The sequence below is a fragment of the Hyperolius riggenbachi genome, chromosome 11, assembly GCF_040937935.1.
Source record: "Hyperolius riggenbachi isolate aHypRig1 chromosome 11, aHypRig1.pri, whole genome shotgun sequence".
NCBI lineage: Eukaryota > Metazoa > Chordata > Amphibia > Anura > Hyperoliidae > Hyperolius > Hyperolius riggenbachi.
This window is the reverse complement of record NC_090656.1, coordinates 93,016,074-93,035,050: the sequence shown is the minus strand read 5'-3', so window position 1 is coordinate 93,035,050 and position 18,977 is coordinate 93,016,074. Positions and strand designations below refer to the sequence as shown.

General features: G+C 44.0%; 1 protein-coding gene and 1 long non-coding RNA gene across 7 annotated transcripts in view; one reads left to right on the top strand and one right to left on the bottom strand.

The window, feature by feature from the left end:
• The window catches only part of LOC137538369 (uncharacterized), an 83,358-nt gene extending 68,203 nt beyond the window's left edge, over positions 1 to 15,155 (top strand). The window contains exon 3 of the long non-coding RNA XR_011024772.1: positions 12,560 to 15,155. This is a non-coding gene — a long non-coding RNA (uncharacterized lncRNA). The remainder of the gene's footprint in view (positions 1 to 12,559) is intronic.
• DCDC1 (doublecortin domain containing 1) overlaps positions 1 to 18,977 on the bottom strand; it is a 751,262-nt gene that overhangs the window by 243,493 nt on the left and 488,792 nt on the right. For all 6 annotated transcript variants that reach the window (XM_068260478.1, XM_068260480.1, XM_068260479.1 and 3 more), the window contains one exon: positions 13,737 to 13,839. In XM_068260478.1, coding sequence (XP_068116579.1) covers positions 13,737 to 13,839 — 103 coding nt within the window. The remainder of the gene's footprint in view (positions 1 to 13,736; positions 13,840 to 18,977) is intronic.

Genomic DNA, 18,977 nt, shown 5'->3' with positions numbered 1-18,977 from the left:
AATGCTGAGCGAGCGGTGTACTACTATTCCCAGCAGCGACACACAATGACTGGGGGGGACCCTGGCTAGCGTGGCTGGAGCGCGAACTACCCTGCCTGCCTACCCAAAGCTAAACCCACAGACAAATGGCGGAGATATGACGTGGTTCGGGTATTTATTTACCCGAACCACGTGACAGTTCGGCCAATCAGAGCGCGTTCGGGTCCGAACCACGTGACCCGTTCGGCCAATCACAGCGCTAGCCGAACGTTCGGGGAACGTTCGGCCATGCGCTCTTAGTTCGGCCATATGGCCGAACGGTTTGGCCGAGCACCGTCAGGTGTTCGGCCGAACTCGAACATCACCCGAACAGGGTGATGTTCTGCAGAACCCGAACAGTGGCGAACACTGTTCGCCCAACACTAGTGACTGAGTGTATGAGTTTTAGGATGCTGATACTGTCTATGCTATTTTGGCTGTGATAAGGGTACTAGTACCTACAACCATTGATTTAGACCTATGTTTATGAATTTTGTTATACCAACTCTGATTGAATAAAAGCATATATTTATATTTTTTACCTATTGGAGATTCCTGGTACATTTCTTGTTTTAATCTTTGTTATTTGGGGGAGTGGGACCCTAGATCTATTGGTTCGCAGTGGGTGAAAAGTACAAAAACGTAACTCCATACGAGCGCCCTCCACCTCTTTTGGGTGATCGGACATGTTGGAAATTATCAATCGAGCCATCTAATGGCTCAATTGAGCGGTACAAACGTACCGTGTATTCCCAGCATTACATTCAAACCTGACATGCAGATAGATGATTACAAATGTGAGTGAGATAGGTAAGTAATGCTTAAAAAGCCAGCAATGAACTTTCAGTTCTGGCGCCCACAGGGTGGGAAGATAGAGGAGCTCAGATAAGCTGTAGTATTGCACCCTCAGTATAGCTCGGTAGGTAGCCAGGTTAAGGTGCCCCTTATATAGGTTAGCCAAGTATAGTTCCCCTAGTACAGGTGGCCAGTATAGTTGCCCCAGTATAGGTAGCTAATATAGTTGCCCCAGTATAGGTGGCCAGTATAGTTGCCCCAGTATAGGTAGCTAGAATAGTTGCCCCAGTATAGGTAGCCAGTTTAGTTGCCCCAGTGTAGGTAGCTAGCTAGTATAGTTGCCCCAGTATAGGTAGCTAGTATAGTTGCTCCAGTATAGGTAGCCAGTATAGTTGCCCCCAGTATAGGTAGCCAATATTGTTGCCCCCTGTATAGGTAGCCAGTATAGTTCCCCCAGTATAGGTAGACAGTATAGTTGCCCCAGTATAGGTAGCTAATATAGTTGCCCCCAGTATAGGTAGCCAGTATAGTTGCCCCAGTATAGGTAGCTAGAATAGTTGCCCCCAGTATAGGTAGCCAGTTTAGTTGCCCCCAGTGTAGGTAGCTAGTATAGTTGCCCCAGTATAGGTAGCTAGTATAGTTGCCCAAGTATAGGTAGCCAGTATAGTTGCCCCAGTATAGGTAGCCAATATTGTTGCCCCCTGTATAGGTAGCCAGTATAGTTGCCCAAGTATAGGTAGCTCCCTTGTTCCTTCACACGGTGCAACGGGTAGTCACTCATCTGAAGTCTATGATGAAGGCGAGGAGGCTGGGGATTATACTAGGGGAAGCAGCCACCGGCTCGGAAGGTAAGACGAGCGGCGGCTGTGGGGAGGGAAGGAGGGAGGGGGGCGGGTGGGATACTGCTCCAGCTTCCATGCCGCCTGATGAACTAGTTTCACCCGGCCCTTTGACAGGTTAGCCCCCATTATGACCAAGCTTATAAAAACAAACCAAGTGGGATTGATAAAGAGACGGGCAGCAGTGACTAATATCAAAAAGTTGATTCGTGTAATGTAATATGTTAAAGCATATGCAATGACGTATAAAAATATGCGTTGTCTGTGTACCGCAATATTACTGCAAGTTAGTGCATCAACCCCTTTATGTTGCATTATGCAAGAACTCCAGGAAAAATTAAATGGCTAATACAATTGTGTGGTGTTTATACATTTGGCCTTTAGATGGCACTGCGATACTGCATGCCTGCCTAAGATTACCTAGACTGTTGTGGACCATTGGTTCCTGTTCACAGGCAGCTAGAAACAGTGAGTCAAATTGCTGCATCATGGAAAGGGCTGCTGAATCCTGTAAATAAACCTAGTTTCAGTCATCCAGCCTGACTACTGAACACAACAAACTGCAAGTTGAAACCAGCCACATGGAATAACATTCACGGCTACGGATTATAGGATTGTTGTCCAACAGGCAATGGATGCATAAGCCCCTCCCTATTAACCTGCTACCAGGATAGTGCAATGATTATGTAATTAGGATATTCAAAATCCATATCCAACAGCTTTATTTTTAAGTTTTTTTAAGTGAATATAATCAGAAAAGGTCTGGAATGTGTATGAGAGATGTTATAGAAGACTGGAATTAATTTCTTAACAAACATGACAATTCAGAGCGATTACAAAGGTTCCATAACCCAATAGAATATGATTAGTGAGTTGATCAGGAAGAATTGGTGCTGGCTAGATTGAGTTGCTATTGTCAATATTCATGGAAACTGAGGTAACCTCTAAATAAAGTGGGCTGTTATTTTTTTTTTTATATTCCGCCAGTGATGTGAACCAAAGTTCCCTATAACCCTACAGTAAAAAAAGATTACAAATAAGGACGTGTTTAGGAATAGGCAAACTAGGAAGTTGCCTAGCGCAGCAGTTGATGGCACACAATCATTATAAACACACTGCTATTGAATTATTCTAATAAAAACTATTGTGCTACTTAGTACATTAGAGAAGGTATGGGATGAAATTGAGAAGTATAGGGCATAAAAAGGCACAGGGCATGGTATAATACCTAGTCAGCTCAATATTACATAAAGTGGACTTATGAGTCTTGCTTTCAAGTGTTTTATTGGTCCACATTAACTACTTCCGAAACCCTCCTACGCATATCTATGCCCAGACGCGTATCTGGAAGGGTGCAGGCATGGCACGTGCCCCAGGTAACCTCCCTCTTCAAACAACAGGGGGGGGCGCAGTGCTGCTGACAGCATTCCTGAGTCTAAGGGAGTAACAATCATCCAGCACCCTGGCCACCTCAGTCTTTGTCATATATCTACATTGGAAGCTATTGAGAGGTGAGCTCTGAACTTTTCCCTCTCTCCCTAACCTAACACAGATCATGTCTCAGTCCCCTGAGATAGCAGCAGATGCTTTTGGTCTGGAGGTTACAGGATCTCCTATTCATTCTCCTCTCTGTCATTCACACACTCCTTTGCCTTATCTCAATGTTCTGTTTACTTACTTTTATTTATGACACTCTCTGCACTTTAACCACTTCCCGACCGCCTAACGCACAGCGGCGGCCGGGAAGTGGAGCCCTGAAGGACCGGCTCACCCACAGAGGCGGCGGTCCTTCTAAGGGCATGGGCGGAGCGATCGCGTCATCCGTGACGCGATTCTCCGCCGGCGCCTGTCACCGCTCGCCCGCCGCAACATCCCGCCGGCTATACGGAAGCGCCGGCGGGATGTTAACCCCGCGATCGCCGCATACAAAGTGTATAATACACTTTGTAATGTTTACAAAGTGTATTATACAGGCTGCCTCCTGCCCTGGTGGTCCCAGTGTCCGAGGGACCACCAGGGCAGGCTGCAGCCACCCTAGTTTGCACCAAGCACACTGATTTCTCCCCCCCCCCTGCCCCAGATCGCCCACAGCACCCATCAGACCCCCCCTGCCCACCCCCCAGACCCCTGTTTGCACCCAATCACCCCCTAATCACCCATCAATCACTCCCTGTCACTATCTGTCAACGCTATTTTTTTTTTATCCCCCCCCTGCTCCCTGCCCCCTCCTGATCACCCCCCACCCCTCAGATTCTCCCCAGACCGCCCCCCCCCCAGACCAACCCCCCTGTTTACTGTATGCATCTATCCCCCTGATCACCTGTCAATCACCTGTCAATCACCCGTCAATCACCCGTCAATCACCCGTCAATCACCCCCTGTCACTGCCACCCATCAATCAGCCCCTAACCTGCCCCTTGCGGGCAATCTGATCACCCCCCCACACCAATAGATCGCCCACAGATCCGACATCAGATCACCTCCCAAATCCATTGTTTACATCTATTCTCTCCTCTAAACACCCACTAATTACCCATCAATCACCCATCAATCACCCCCTATCACCACCTGTCACTTTTACCTATCAGATCAGACCCTAATCTGCCCCTTGCGGGCACCCAATCACCCGCCCACACGCTCAGATTGCCCTCTGACCCCCCCCTTATCAATTCACCAGTGCATTAATTACATCTGTTCTTCCCTGTAATAACCCACTGATCACCTGTCAATCACCTGCCAATCACCTATCACCCATCAATCACCCCCTGTCACCCCCTGTCACTGCCACCCATCAATCAGCCCCTAACCTGCCCCTTGCGGGCAATCTGATCACCCACCCACACCAATAGATCGCCCGCAGATCCGACATCAGATCACCACCCAAGCGCAGCATTTACATCTATTCTCTAGTCTAAACACCCACTAATTACCCATCAATCACCCCCTATCACCACCTGTCACTGTTACCCATCAGATCAGACCCTAATCTGCCCCTTGCGGGCACCCAATCACCCGCCTACACGCTCAGATTGCCCTCAGACCCCCCCTTATCAATTCGCCAGTGCAATATTTACATCTGTCCTTCCCTGTAATAACCCACTGATCACCTGTCAATCACCTGCCAATCACCCATCAATCACCCCCTGTCACTGCCACCCATCAATCACCCCCTGTCACTGCCACCCATCAATCACCCGCTGTCACTGCCACCCATCAATCAGCTCCTAACCTGCCCCTTGCGGGCAAACTGATCACCCACCCACACCAATAGATCGCCCGCAGATCCGACATCAGATCACCACCCAAGCGCAGTGTTTCCATCTATTCTCTACCCTAAACACCCACTAATTACCCATCAATCACCCCCTGTCACTGCTACCTATCAGATTAGACCCCTATCTGCCCCTAGGGCACTCAATCACCCGCCCACACCCTCAGAATGCCCTCAGACCCCAGCCCTGATCACCTCGCCAGTGCATTGCTTGCATCTATTCCCCCCTCTAAACACCTTGAGACACCCATCAATCACCTCCTGTCACCCCCTAGCACACCTACCCATCAGATCAGGCCCCAATTTGCCCCGTGTGGGCTCCTGATCACTCGGCCAAACCCTCAGATCCCCCTCAGACCCCCTTCCGATCACCTCCCCAGTGCATTGATTGCATCTATTTTCCCCTCTAACCACCCCCTGAGACACCCATCAATCACCTCCTGTCACCCCCCTAGCACTCCTATCCATCAGATCAGGCCCAATACAACCTGTCATCTAAAAGGCCACCCTGCTTATGACCGGTTCCACAAAATTCGCCCCCTCATAGACCACCTGTCATCAAAATTTGCAGATGCTTATACCCCTGAACAGTCATTTTGAGACATTTGGTTTCCAGACTACTCACGGTTTTGGGCCTGTAAAATGCCAGGGCGGTATAGGAACCCCACAAGTGACCCCATTTTAGAAAAAAAGACACCCCAAGGTATTTTGTTAGGTGTATGACGAGTTCATAGAAGATTTTATTTTTTTGTCAAAAGTTAGCGGAAATTAATTTTTATTGGTTTTTTTTCACAAAGTGTCATTTTTCACTAACTTGTGACAAAAAATAAAATCTTCTATGAACTCGCCATACACCTAACGGAATACCTTGGGGTGTCTTCTTTCTAAAATGGGGTCACTTGTGGGGTTCCTATACTGCCCTGGCATTTTAGGGGCCCTAAACCGCGAGGAGTAGTCTAGAAAACAAATGCTTCAAAATGATCTGTGAATAGGACGTTGGGCCCCTTAGCGCACCTAGGCTACAAAAAAGTGTCACACATGTGGTACCGCCGTACTCAGGAAAAGTAGTATAATGTGTTTTTGGGTGTATTTTCACACATACCCATGCTGGGTGGGAGAAATTTCTATGTAAATGGACAATTGTGTGTAAAAAAATCAAACAATTGTCATTTACAGAGATATTTCTCCCACTTAGCATGGGTATGTGTAAAAATACACCCCAAAACGCATTATACTACTTCTCCTGAGTACGGCGGTACCACATGTGTGGCACTTTTTTACACCCTAAGTACGCTAAGGGGCCCAAAGTCCAATGAGTACCTTTAGGATTTCACAGGTCATTTTGCGACATTTGGTTTCAAGACTACTCCTCACGGTTTAGGGCCCCTAAAATGCCAGGGCAGTATAGGAACCCCACAAATGACCCCATTCTAGAAAGAAGACACCCAAAGGTATTCCGTACGGAGTATGGTGAGTTCATAGAAGATTTTATTTTTTGTCACAAGTTAGCGGAAAATGACACTTTGTGAAAAAAAACTATTAAAATCAATTTCCGCTAACTTGTGACAAAAAAAATAAAAACTTCTATGAACTCACCATACTCCTAACGGAATACCTTGGGGTGTCTTCTTTCTAAAATGGGGTCATTAGTGGGGTTCCTATACTGCCCTGGCATTTTAGGGGCCCTAAACCGCGAGGAGTAGTCTTGAAACAAAAATGACCTGTGAAATCCTAAAGGTACTCATTGGACTTTGGGCCCCTTAGTGCAGTTAGGGTGCAAAAAAGTGCCACACATGTGGTATCGCCGTACTCGGGAGAAGTAGTATAATGTGTTTTGGGGTGTATTTTTACACATACCCATGCTGGGTGGGAGAAATACCTCTGTAAATGACAATCTTTTGATTTTTTTACACACAATTGTCCATTTACAGAGGTATTTCTCCCACCCAGCATGGGTATGTGTAAAAATACACCCCAAAACACATTGTACTACTTCTCCCAAGTATGGCGATACCACATGTGTGGCACTTTTTTGCACCCTAACTGCGCTAAAGGGCCCAAAGTCCAATGAGTACCTTTAGGATTTCACAGGTCATTTTGAGAAATTTCGTTTCAAGACTACTCCTCACGGTTTAGGGCCCCTAAAATGCCAGGGCAGTATAGGAACCCCACAAATGACCCCATTTTAGAAAGAAGACACCCCAAGGTATTCCGTTAGTAGTATGGCGAGTTCATAGAAGATTTTATTTTTTGTCACAAGTTAGCGGAAATTGATTTTAATTGTGTTTTTTCACAAAGTGTCATTTTCCGCTAACTTTTGACAAAAAATAAAATCTTCTATGAACTCACCATACTCCTAACGGAATACCTTGGGGTGTCTTCTTTCTAAAATGGGGTCATTTGTGGGGTTCCTATACTGCCCTGGCATTTTAGGGGCCCTAAACCGTGAGGAGTAGTCTTGAAACGAAATTTCTCAAAATGACCTGTGAAATTCTAAAGGTACTCATTGGACTTTGGGCCCTTTAGCGCAGTTAGGGTGCAAAAAAGTGCCACACATGTGGTATCGCCGTACTCAGGAGAAGTAGTATAATGTGTTTTGTGGTGTATTTTTACACATACCCATGCTGAGTGGGAGAAAGATCTCTGTAAATGGACAATTGTGTGTTATAAAAATTAACAAATTGTCATTTACAGAGATATTTCTCCTACCCAGCATGGGTATGTGTAAAAATACACCCCAAAACACATTATACTACTTCTCCTGAGTACGGCAATACCACATGTGTGGCACTTTTTTGCAGCCTAACTGCGCTAAGGGGTCCAAAGTCCAATGAGCACCTTTAGGCTTTACAGGGGTGCTTACAATTTAGCACCCCCCAAAATGTCAGGACAGTAAACACACCCCACAAATGACCCCATTTTGGAAAGTAGACCCTTCAAGGTATTCAGAGAGGGGCATGGTGAGTCCGTGGCAGATTTCATTTTTTTTTGTCGCAAGTTAGAAGAAATGGAAACTTTTTTTTTTTTTTTCTTCTTCTCACAAAGTGTCATTTTCCGCTTACTTGTGACAAAAAATAATATCTTCTATGAACTCACTATGCCTCTCAGTGAATACTTTGGGATGTCTTCTTTCCAAAATGGGGTAATTTGGGGGGTATTTATACTATCCTGGAATTCTAGCCCCTCATGAAACATGACAGGGGGTCAGAAAAGTCAGAGATGCTTGAAAATGGGAAAATTCACTTTTTGCACCATAGTTTGTAAACGCTATAACTTTTACCCAAACCAATAAATATACACTGAATGGGGTTTTTTTTTATCAAAAACATGTTTGTCCACATTTTTCGCGCTGCATGTATACAGAAATTTTACTTTATTTGAAAAATGTCAGCACAGAAAGTTAAAAAAATGATTTTTTTGCCAAAATTCATGTCTTTTTTTGATGAATATAATAAAAAGTAAAAATCGCAGGAGCAATCAAATAGCACCAAAAGAAAGCTTTATTAGTGACAAGAAAAGGAGCCAAAATTTATTTAGGTGGTAGGTTGTATGAGCGAGCAATAAACCGTGAAAGCTGCAGTGGTCTGAATGGAAAAAAAGTGGCCGGTCCTTAAGGGGTAGAAAGCCCTAGGTCCTCAAGTGGTTAACCATTACCCTGCTGGAATATCTGTTGCCAGTTTTAACAAAGTCTCTCTTGTACAGTGAACCTCAATAGTTAAAATGCATTACATTTCTAGCTCAGTATATATCTACTGATATTGAATAGGTTGTCAGGCTATTATTATGCTGTTTCATTACTTTCATTCATATGAGAGTGGTGGCTGCCATATTTATTTCCTTTTAAACAATACCAGTTGCATGGAAATCGTGCTGATCTTTCCGGTCACTAGGGTCTAAATCACACACCTGAAACAAGCATGCAGCTAATCTTGTCAGATGTGTCAGACATTTGCTCTGCATGCTTGTTCACCTTTATTATCAAATAAAATATTATCACCATACATTGTATTAGGGACATCATTTAAATGCTGTAATAATTGGGAGAAATGGAAAATAGAATGATTTTATTTTGAAACTATAATAGCTGTAGAGATGAGCGTAATGACGTAATTACGATTTCGCGAAATTTTGCGTAATTAGTGTAATTACGATTATGGCCGTAAGTACATAATCGTAATGAAGAAGGATTTCGCGAAATTTCGCGTAAGCGTAATTTTCGCATTACAATGGGTATTTGTTCATGCCGTAATTTCGCATTAAACGCTACCGAAATTTCGCGTTAAACCGTAACGCTCCGTATAATGTAAAAAAGCCGCCGACTTTAAGGGTTAATAGCAAAGCCCCCTTAAATGCTAAGAGCCTCAAATTTGGAGAATATATTAAGGAGATCAGGAGGAATAAGAGGAAAAATTTTTTTTCAAAAAGACCTTATAGTTTTTGAGAAAATCGATGTTAAAGTTTCAAAGTAAAAATGTATACATTTAAAAACCCGCCGACTTTAACGGTTAATAGCAAAGCCTGCTTAAAGTTTAAGAACACCAAATTCCTAGGGTATATTAAGGGGATCAGTGGGAATAAGAGGAAATTTTTTTTTTTCAAAAATACCTTATAGTTTTTGAGAAAATCGATTTTTAAGTTTCAAGGGCAAAAATGTCTTTTAAATGCGGAAAATGTCAGGTTTTTTTGCACAGGTAACAATAGTGTATTATTTTCATAGATTCCCCCAAGTGGGAAGAGTTTTACTTACTTCGTTCTGAGTGTGGGAAATATAAAAAAAAAACGACGTGGGGTCCCCCCTCCCAGACCTCTTTAACCCCTTGTCCCCCATGCAGGCTGGGATAGCCAGAATGCGGAGCACCGGCCGCGTGGGGCTCCGCACCCTGACTATACCAGCCCGCATGGTCCATGGATTGGGGGGTCTCGGAAGGGGAGGGGCAGCCAAGCTTTCCCCTCCCCCTCCGAGCCCTTGTCCAATCCAAGGACAAGGGGCTCTTCTCCACCTCCGATGGGCGGTGGAGGTGGAGGCCGCGATTTCCTGGGGGGGGGTTCATGGTGGAATCTGGGAGTCCCCTTTAAAAAGGGGTCCCCCAGATGCCCACCCCCCCTCCCAGGAGAAATGAGTATAGAGGTACTTGTACCCCTTACCCATTTCCTTTAAGAGTTAAAAGTAAATAAACACACAAACACTTAGAAAAAGTATTTTAATTGAACAAAAAACATAACCACGAAAAAAGTCCTTTAATATTCTTAATTAACCATTAATACTTACCTGTCCCTTTAAATAAATGATCCCTCGAAATAGCCTCGGAAATGCTCTATCAGTTACAATGTAACAAAGTTATTACAATGTAACAACTTTGTTACATTGTAACTACGCCGCACACGACGTCACTCGCCGCTCAGCCGCCGCATACGCGTCTGCGCTGCACGGACCCGACAGAGCTCTGAGCTATATAGCTCAGAGCTCTGAGAAGCATCTTTGAATTTGGGCTCCAAGGAGCCCCATTGGTCCTTAGCAGACCAATGGGGTTCCTTCTGATTTGAAGGAACCCCATTGGTCTGCTAAGGACCAATGGGGCTCCTTGGAGCCCAAATTCAAAGATGCTTCTCAGAGCTCTGAGCTATATAGCTCAGAGCTCTGTCGGGTCCGTGCAGCGCAGACGCGTATGCGGCGGCTGAGCGGTGAGTGACGTCGGGTGCGGCGTAGTTACAATGTAACAAAGTTGTTACATTGTAATAACTTTGTTACATTGTAACTGATAGAACATTTCCGAGGCTATTTCGAGGGATCATTTATTTAAAGGGACAGGTAAGTATTAATGGTTAATTAAGAATATTAAAGGACTTTTTTCGTGGTTATGTGTTTTGTTCAATTAAAATACTTTTTTCTAAGTGTTTGTGTGTTTATTTACTTTTAACTCTTAAAGGAAATGGGTAAGGGGTACAAGTACCTCTATACTCATTTCTCCTGGGAGGGGGGGTGGGCATCTGGGGGACCCCTTTTTAAAGGGGACTCCCAGATTCCACCATGAACCCCCCCCCCCCCCCAGGAAATCTCGGCCTCCACCTCCACCGCCCATCGGAGGTGGAGAAGAGCCCCTTGTCCTTGGATTGGACAAGGGCTCGGAGGGGGAGAGGAAAGCTTGGCTGCCCCTCCCCTTCCGAGACCCCCCAATCCATGGACCATGCGGGCTGGTATAGTCAGGGTGCGGAGCCCCACGCGGCCGGTGCTCCGCATTCTGGCTATCCCAGCCTGCATGGGGGACAAGGGGTTAAAGAGGTCTGGGAGGGGGGACCCCACGTCGTTTTTTTTTTATATTTCCCACACTCAGAACGAAGTAAGTAAAACTCTTCCCACTTGGGGGAATCTATGAAAATAATACACTATTGTTACCTATGCAAAAAAAACTGACATTTTCCGCATTTAAAAGACATTTTTGCCCTTGAAACTTAAAAATCGATTTTCTCAAAAACTCTAAGGTCTTTTTGAAAAAAAAATTTTTTCCTCTTATTCCCACTGATCCCCTTAATATACCCTGGGAATTTGGTGTTCCTAAACTTTAAGCAGGCTTTGCTATTAACCGTTAAAGTCGGCGGGTTCTTAAATGTATACAATTTTACTTTGAAACTTTAACATCGATTTTCTCAAAAATTATAAGGTCTTTTTGAGAAAAAATTTTTTTCCTCTTATTCCTCCTGATCTCCTTAATATATTCTCTAAATTTGAGGCTCTTAGCATTTAAGGGGGCTTTGCTATTAACCCTTAAAGTCGGCGGCTTCTTTACATTATACGGAGCGTTACGGTTTAATGCGAAATTACGGTAGCGTTTAATGCGAAATTACGGCATGAACGAAACGCGAAATTACGCGTTGAAAATTACGCTTACGGTATTTTCAATTACGATTTTAATGGCAATTACGCTACCGTAATTTCGCATCGTAATCGCAAATTTCGCATGCGTAATTATAGTAATGCGAAATTACGAAAATTTCGGCTCAACTCTAAATAGCTGAACACTGAGAAATTATTCATTTTTTTCAATTGTTTCTTCTTCTTCTTCCCTGTAAAATACATATAAAATAAAATAGTTCTTAACAAAAAGTACTGCCCAAAAAAAGCTTAGTTTGTCCTGCAACAAATAATATATAGATCATTTCAGTATGATAAGTAGTGATGAAGCTATTGACAAATGAATGGGAGGAGCATGATGTGAAAATTGCTGTGGTTTTTCAGGGGAAAAACCTGTAGTTGAGAAGTGGCTAATATCCCTGACATTAGAGGAATTGATTATGCAGCAAAATGCATAATTTGCTGACCAAATTGACCTTTATTCCAGGTGTCTTCTTCTTGCTAAAGTCACAGAAGCAGCTTTGTATTTAGTAACTGTGCTCCTCTGTTCTCTCCTTTCCTAATTTTGACAATATGACCCACCCTCATCTCTGACGCAACATGCTCCCTTGCCCGTTGATTGATCCAGAGTATGGGGTGTAAGGGTTGGTTCACACTTATTTCAAAATCGTATCCGTGGCTCCATTTTTTTACCCTGGACAAAAATGGAGCCACGGATACCAATGTTGAAAATAGTGACCGTCTTCACACACTTTAAAAAAATCGGATCTGTTGGTTCCATTTTAGAAAACTGAACGAAGAGTCCGGATTTTGCAGACTTTCACGGAGCCCGGAGACTCGCAGAGACAATGAAATGCTACACAAAAATGGATCTCCCTCTACACACAGAACTTTTGCACACAAAACGGATGCCAAAGCAGATTGCCTACTGCATGCTCCTCCCCTCAGCGTCATCTTTGCAGATCTCTTTATCCAATAGAAACACACAGGAAGAAAGGACATGTTTTTGATATATGTTTATGTGAAATGGAAATGTATGCTGCAAAAGCACAACGTTTTGAAAAACGGATCAGTTTTTAGAAAAATGGATCCATTTAAAACGCATTCCAATCTGCAACCTGGCAAGTGTGGACCGACCCTATGTGGTGGCTGGAACAGTCATACATGCCATGTATAAAGACTCCACATATGCACAGTTGCAGCAGATGTGTATGGCACTGATGGGACCACAGCTCAACTAGCAAACTTGTTAGCATAAAGGTGGCAACACACCATACAATTTTTTAAATATCTGTTCAATTTAAGAATTGCAATCAATTTTTCTGACTGATTGTAACATTTCAAAAATATGACCAATGTACCACACACATATGTTCTATGTTACCCCAATTATGATAAAAATGATTGGAAACTCTGAGAAAATTGCTTGGGTGTGTATATTAATACATTGACAATCTAACACACACCATACAATCTTTAGAGAAATTGAAGAAAAATATCTGGCATTCCAGATAGATAAAAATCGAAAAAAAACGGGAAATCCGATCGGATTTTTCAGTTGAATGAAAAAAAGCTTTCGATTTTTTCGGGAGATCCGATCGTTTTTATCGAATTGCCATAAAATCGGATCATTTTATTGTATCGTGTGTGGCCACCTTAACACTGGTTTGGTATATGCAATTAATGTGCTACTTATCCTTCTGACTCAACACCTCCAGATCCCTTGAATGATATTCAGCAAAGCAGAATTGTTCAAAGTTATGCTTTAATGATACAACTTTATTTTGTTTCCAGTAGCAGCGTATCAGAATTCAGGATTCAATTTTTTTGTTTAAGAGGCTCTTCTGTGTTCCACATTTGATCTTGTAGCTTCTAAGACATATACATTTACTTTAAATGTTGTTGTCACAAATACTAGACTAGCACGTGAAAGAAATTCTGCTTTCCAACCACTGACACTTACCTTACACTGCAGAAAAAGGCTATCAGCTCCTACTTTTTCTGATGAACTAGTTTGAAGGTGCACAGGACTTACATGGTCTGGGAATCTTGGATGCAGTGTCCAACTGAAGGAAATAAATTAATTTACTGAAAAGCCTATTTTATGTTCATATAGAAGAATTTTAACTCATTTTATAACAATAAATGGTAGAGACAATGTACAAATTCGGGTGAAACCAAAAAAAGTCTCCAAAGCGAGAAAACTATACTTACCTTGTGCCAGTGCTGGCATGCCCCCAGTATCTTATACTCTCTCTTTGCTGACAGCCACAGCTTCCAGTGCTGCACCCTTTTTTTTCATAGAATGTCTACAGAATCTTCTACTTCCCAGAATTGAGACATGCACTCTACATTAGAAGTACTGAGCCAGTGGGCAGAAGCAAAGATTGAAATGATCTACGATGGATCTATTTGTACCAACAACTACAGCTATCAGTGCAGTGCAGTTTCTAGGCTAAAATGCACCCAGGATGAGGGTGTAAAAATTGCCCCCCCCCCCCCCAAGCAAGGTATGGGTGCCCGCAGTATAGGCTAGCCAGGTCTAGTTGCACTCAGTATAGGTCCCCCCAATATAGGTAGTGAAGAATAGGTACCCTTGTATAGGTAGCCAGCTATAGGTCCCCCCAGTATAGGTAGCCAGGCATAGATAAGCCAGTATAGTTGCCCCCGGTATAGGTTAGCCAGGTAGGTGCCTCCAGCATAGATAGCCAGTATAGTTGCCCCCAGTATAGGTTAGATAGGCAGGTGCCCACGGTATAAGTTAGATAGGTAGGTAGGTGACCCCAGTACAGGTTAGCTAGGTAGGTGCCTCTAATATAGGTAGCCAGAATAGTTGCCCCCAGCATAGGTTAGATAGGTAGGTGCCCTCAGTATAGGTTAGTTAGGTAGGTGCCTCCAATATAGGTAGCCGGTATAGTTGCCACCTGTATAGGCTAGCTAGGTAGGTATGTGCCCCCAATACAGGTTAGATAAGTGCCCCCAGTATAGGTTAGATAGGTAGCTGCCCCCCAGTATAGGTTAGATAGGTAGGTGCCCCCCACTAGGTTAGATAAGGTAGCTGCCCCCCCCCCCAGTATAGGTTAGATTAGGTGGCTGCCCCCCAGTATAGGTTAGATTAGGTAGGTGCCCCCAGTATAGGTTAGATAGGTAGCTGCCCCCCAGTATAGGTTAGATTAGGTAGGTGCCCCCCAGTATGGGTTAGATTAGGTAGCTGCCCCCCAGGATAGGTTAGGTAGCTGCCCCCCAGGATAGGTTAGATTAGGTAGGTGCCCCCCAGGATAGGTTAGATTAGGTAGGTGCCCCCCAGTATAGGTTAGATTAGGTAGCTGCCCCCCAGGATAGGTTAGATAGGTAGATGCCCCCCAGTATTAGGTAGGTAGGTGCCCCCACATGATGGAGGGGGGAGCCACGGGAAGGGCAGCTCGACCTTTCCCTCCCTTCCTCTCCCCGGGCCGCCCTCCGTGCTACCGTGCTACCCCAGAGTGAGCCTGCAGGGAAGCGCTGTATACAGCTACTCACCTCCCAGGTTCCAAACGCCGCTCACTTACCGCTGGTCTTCTTCTCTCTGCATAGATACTGATACATACGCCGCTTCCTGATTAGCAGGAAGCAGCTTGTGTATCAGCGGCTATGCAGAGAGGGGAAGATCAGTGGCGAGTGAGCGGCGATTGGAACCTGGGAGGTGAGTAGTTGTGTACAGCGCTTCCATGCGCGCTCACTCTGCAGGCCGAGGGGGGAGCACGGACGGTGGCCCGGGGAGAGGAAGGGAGGGAGAGCTCGGGCTGCCCTCCCCGCGCCTGTGGCTCCCCCCTCCATTACAGCGCCCCCCTCCCAATAGCACTCAGGGCAGCGGCTTGGGCCTTGGGCCTAAAAACGGACATGTGTCAGTGGTGGAGGAGCATGCTGGATGAAGATGTGAAGGAACCTCCCAGTGCTAAGAAAGCTATGGTGTGGGTACAGTTAACATGTATGTTTAAGAAATCTTAAATATTGGTGTGTCCAACTGTCCATACACAAACTTTTCTTTTACTTTTACTTTTCTCCTATGTTGCTGTCACTTAAAGTAGGTACTGGTAGTTCCGACTTACGAACGCTCGACTTATGAAAGACCCGCCGATAAGAATGGCATGGATTCTCTGTTTCCATGGGAACAAGTAATAAAAAACATTTCAAACTGGACTTGTAGTTTTTGAAAAAATCGATTTTAAAAAAATCAAAGAAAAAATGGCTTTTAAACTTGTATAAACAGGTACAAAGGGCAGAGGTGACACAGAGGGGGACACTGGAGGCACAGAGGGGCACAGAGGAGGTACAGGGGACAGCGATGGCACAATGTTCCGACTTAAGAACAGATTCAGGTTAAGAATAAACCTACAGTCCCTATCTCCTTCGTTAACCGGGGACTATCTGTAGTAGAAATCTGATAGAACCGACAGTTTTGGAGTAGCCCATCTTCTCATAGGGGTTTCTTAGAATTTTCTTTATTTTCAAAAGCACTTAGTAAATGGTGGTTTCTCCGTCTAACTGCCAAAAAAGTGTGAAGCCAGCAGGGAGGCTGGCCAGCTTCTTTGTATAAATCCTTTTCAGGGGGTGTCTTTTGCTGTATTTGCTGAGAATCCCCCATGAAGATGGACTAGCCCAAAACCTATTGGTTCTGTCAGATTTCTACTACCTATTGTAAGAGACAGCAACATAGAAGAAAAGTAATGTATGGCTCATTTTACTCTGGAAGAAACGTACTTCTTATTTGTATGCGTTTACATGTATTTTACATTTTTTCATGAATGAGTTCCTTTAAAGAGACTCTGTAACAAAATGTTGAGCCTTATTTCTTCTATCCTATAAGTTCCTATACCTGTTCTAATGTGGTCTGTCTTACTGCAGCCTTTCCTAGTTGCACAGTGGCTGCAGAGTCAGGACAAGGGCCTCCAGCACCCAAGGCTGAGACACCAAAGTGCGCCCCTCCATCCCTCCCACCCCAGCCGTCACACACTGATTGCTATTAGACTAAGAGGCGCAACACAGGGCACACAACCTCCCCAGCACCTTAATATCTAGTTATCTGGCTTGCAGTCACTGCCATGTATCCCCTTTTCTTATTTCTTTCTGCTTCAAACACAATTAGGAATGACAGCTGAATGAATTCTGCGCCCCCTCCTACACTGCGCCCTGAGGCTGGAGCCTCTCCAGCCTATGCCTCGGCCCGGCCCTGAGTGGCTGTATTATCTGTTATATAATCTATTCTTCTTTTCTGTGACGGCTTTGTCAGGCTCAGGCACTTTGTCGGGCCGCAGGAATGTGCAGCCCTGCTTGTGATAGGATAGAAGCTATACACACCCTCTCCAGGCCCCCTGCAGGATCTGTGTGAGTCACTGAGCTCCTCTCAGCCTATCACATGCCATGTCTTTTGTTTGTAAACACTGCCTAAAACTTTCAATTACAAGCCAGTATTGCAGCAGAGAGTGGCAGAAACAGCACAGAGGGGCCCAGGAGAACATAATTAATAGAATGGTATGCTTTTTATTGTAAGAATTTTAGAGTACAGATTCTCTTTAATGCCAAATAAAATTTTCTTTTTATTATGCGTAATCACAAAACATTGGTGACAGAAAAGGCGTAAATGCTTCAGGCTTTAGTCATAGCCTGAGACCACATTTGCACCACCTGCATCTGAACCCTGAGAACCAGGAGGTTGGTAGGGGGTCATCCACTTGTTCACCTTAAATATTGGTGCTGCAAATTGGCTAGTGCAAATCTGTTCAAATCCTGTGATGTAAACCAGTGAAAACATTGCATTTTGCCATCTTATAATTGCTCCATGTATAGTGCGTTATTGTACTTTTCCTTTCCTCAGCCTCTATAACCCGAGTTATTCATATTATGTGACATGTTAGGAAATGTACATACAGCCCGATGCTACCTGCACAAGTTTTGAACTGGCCATTTACTTTTAAAGAGCAACTAAAACTGGCCAATCCAGTGACACCAGGGCTTAACTCTTATTTCCCAAAATATAAACCATGTGCTTTAAGTTCTATGGGAGAAAAGCGCTTTACAAATGTTATTGTATTATATTGTATTGTATAAGGTTCTTGGTTAGTCATTAAAGGAGAACTGTAGCGAGAGGTATATAGAGGCTGCCATATTGGTTTCCTTTTAAGCAATTCCAGTTGCCTGGCTGTCCTGCTGATCCTCTGCCTGTAATACATTTAGCCATAGCCCCTGAACAAGCATGCAGCAGATAAGGTGTTTCTGACATTTTTGTCAGATCTGACAAGATTAGCCGCATGCTTGTTTCTGGTGTGACTCTGCAGACAGATAGCTCAGCAGGGCTGCCAGGTAACTGGTATTTCTTAAAAGGAAATCAATATGGCAGCCCCCATATACCCCTCACTACAGTTTTTAATAAAATAGTCTTTAATAATCAGCTAAACATCCGGGTCACCGGTATGCCAGAAAATCCAGGAAATCTCTGGTATCTGAGTACTGATGAATAATGGGGAAAACAGCAAAGTAGACAAAGAATAGAATCTAATATTTTGGAGTTTAAAGAGAAACCGTGACCAAGAATTGAACTTCATCCCAATCAGTAGCTGATACCCCCTTTTACATGAGAAATCTATTCCTTTTCACAAATGGATCATCAGGGGGCTCTGTATGGCTGATATTGTGCTGAAGCCCCTCCCACAGGAGACTGTGAGGACCATTTTCCTGGCAGTTTCCTGTCTGTGAACCTCGTTGCATTGTGGGAAATAGCTGTTTACAGCTGTTTCCAACTGCCGAAAAAGCAAGCAGCAGGTACTGCCACTTACATCACCTGCCAGCAGTAAAAATGTCACCATGTGATAAATGTCACAATGTAAATCAAGGAGAGGAAATATTTTACAATGGGAAAAAACTGACTAAATCATTTATACATAATTATTGTAAAAATGAAGCACTTTTTTATTACATATTTTTCACTGGAGTTCCTCTTTAATGTTAATGTTTGCAGACAAAAATTTCCGAAAAGAAAGTCAGGAATGTGTGTCCATAGTAAATCCAACAATCAAAGTGAAAAAAATGGTCTCGATCTTGTACCTCTTTGTATACAACTGTCCACACATTTGGAGTCCTCTTAGACAGTGGCGTAGCTAAGGAGCAGTGGGCCCCGATGCAAGTTTAACATTGGGGCCCCCCAAGAACTCTATACATAACAATTCAT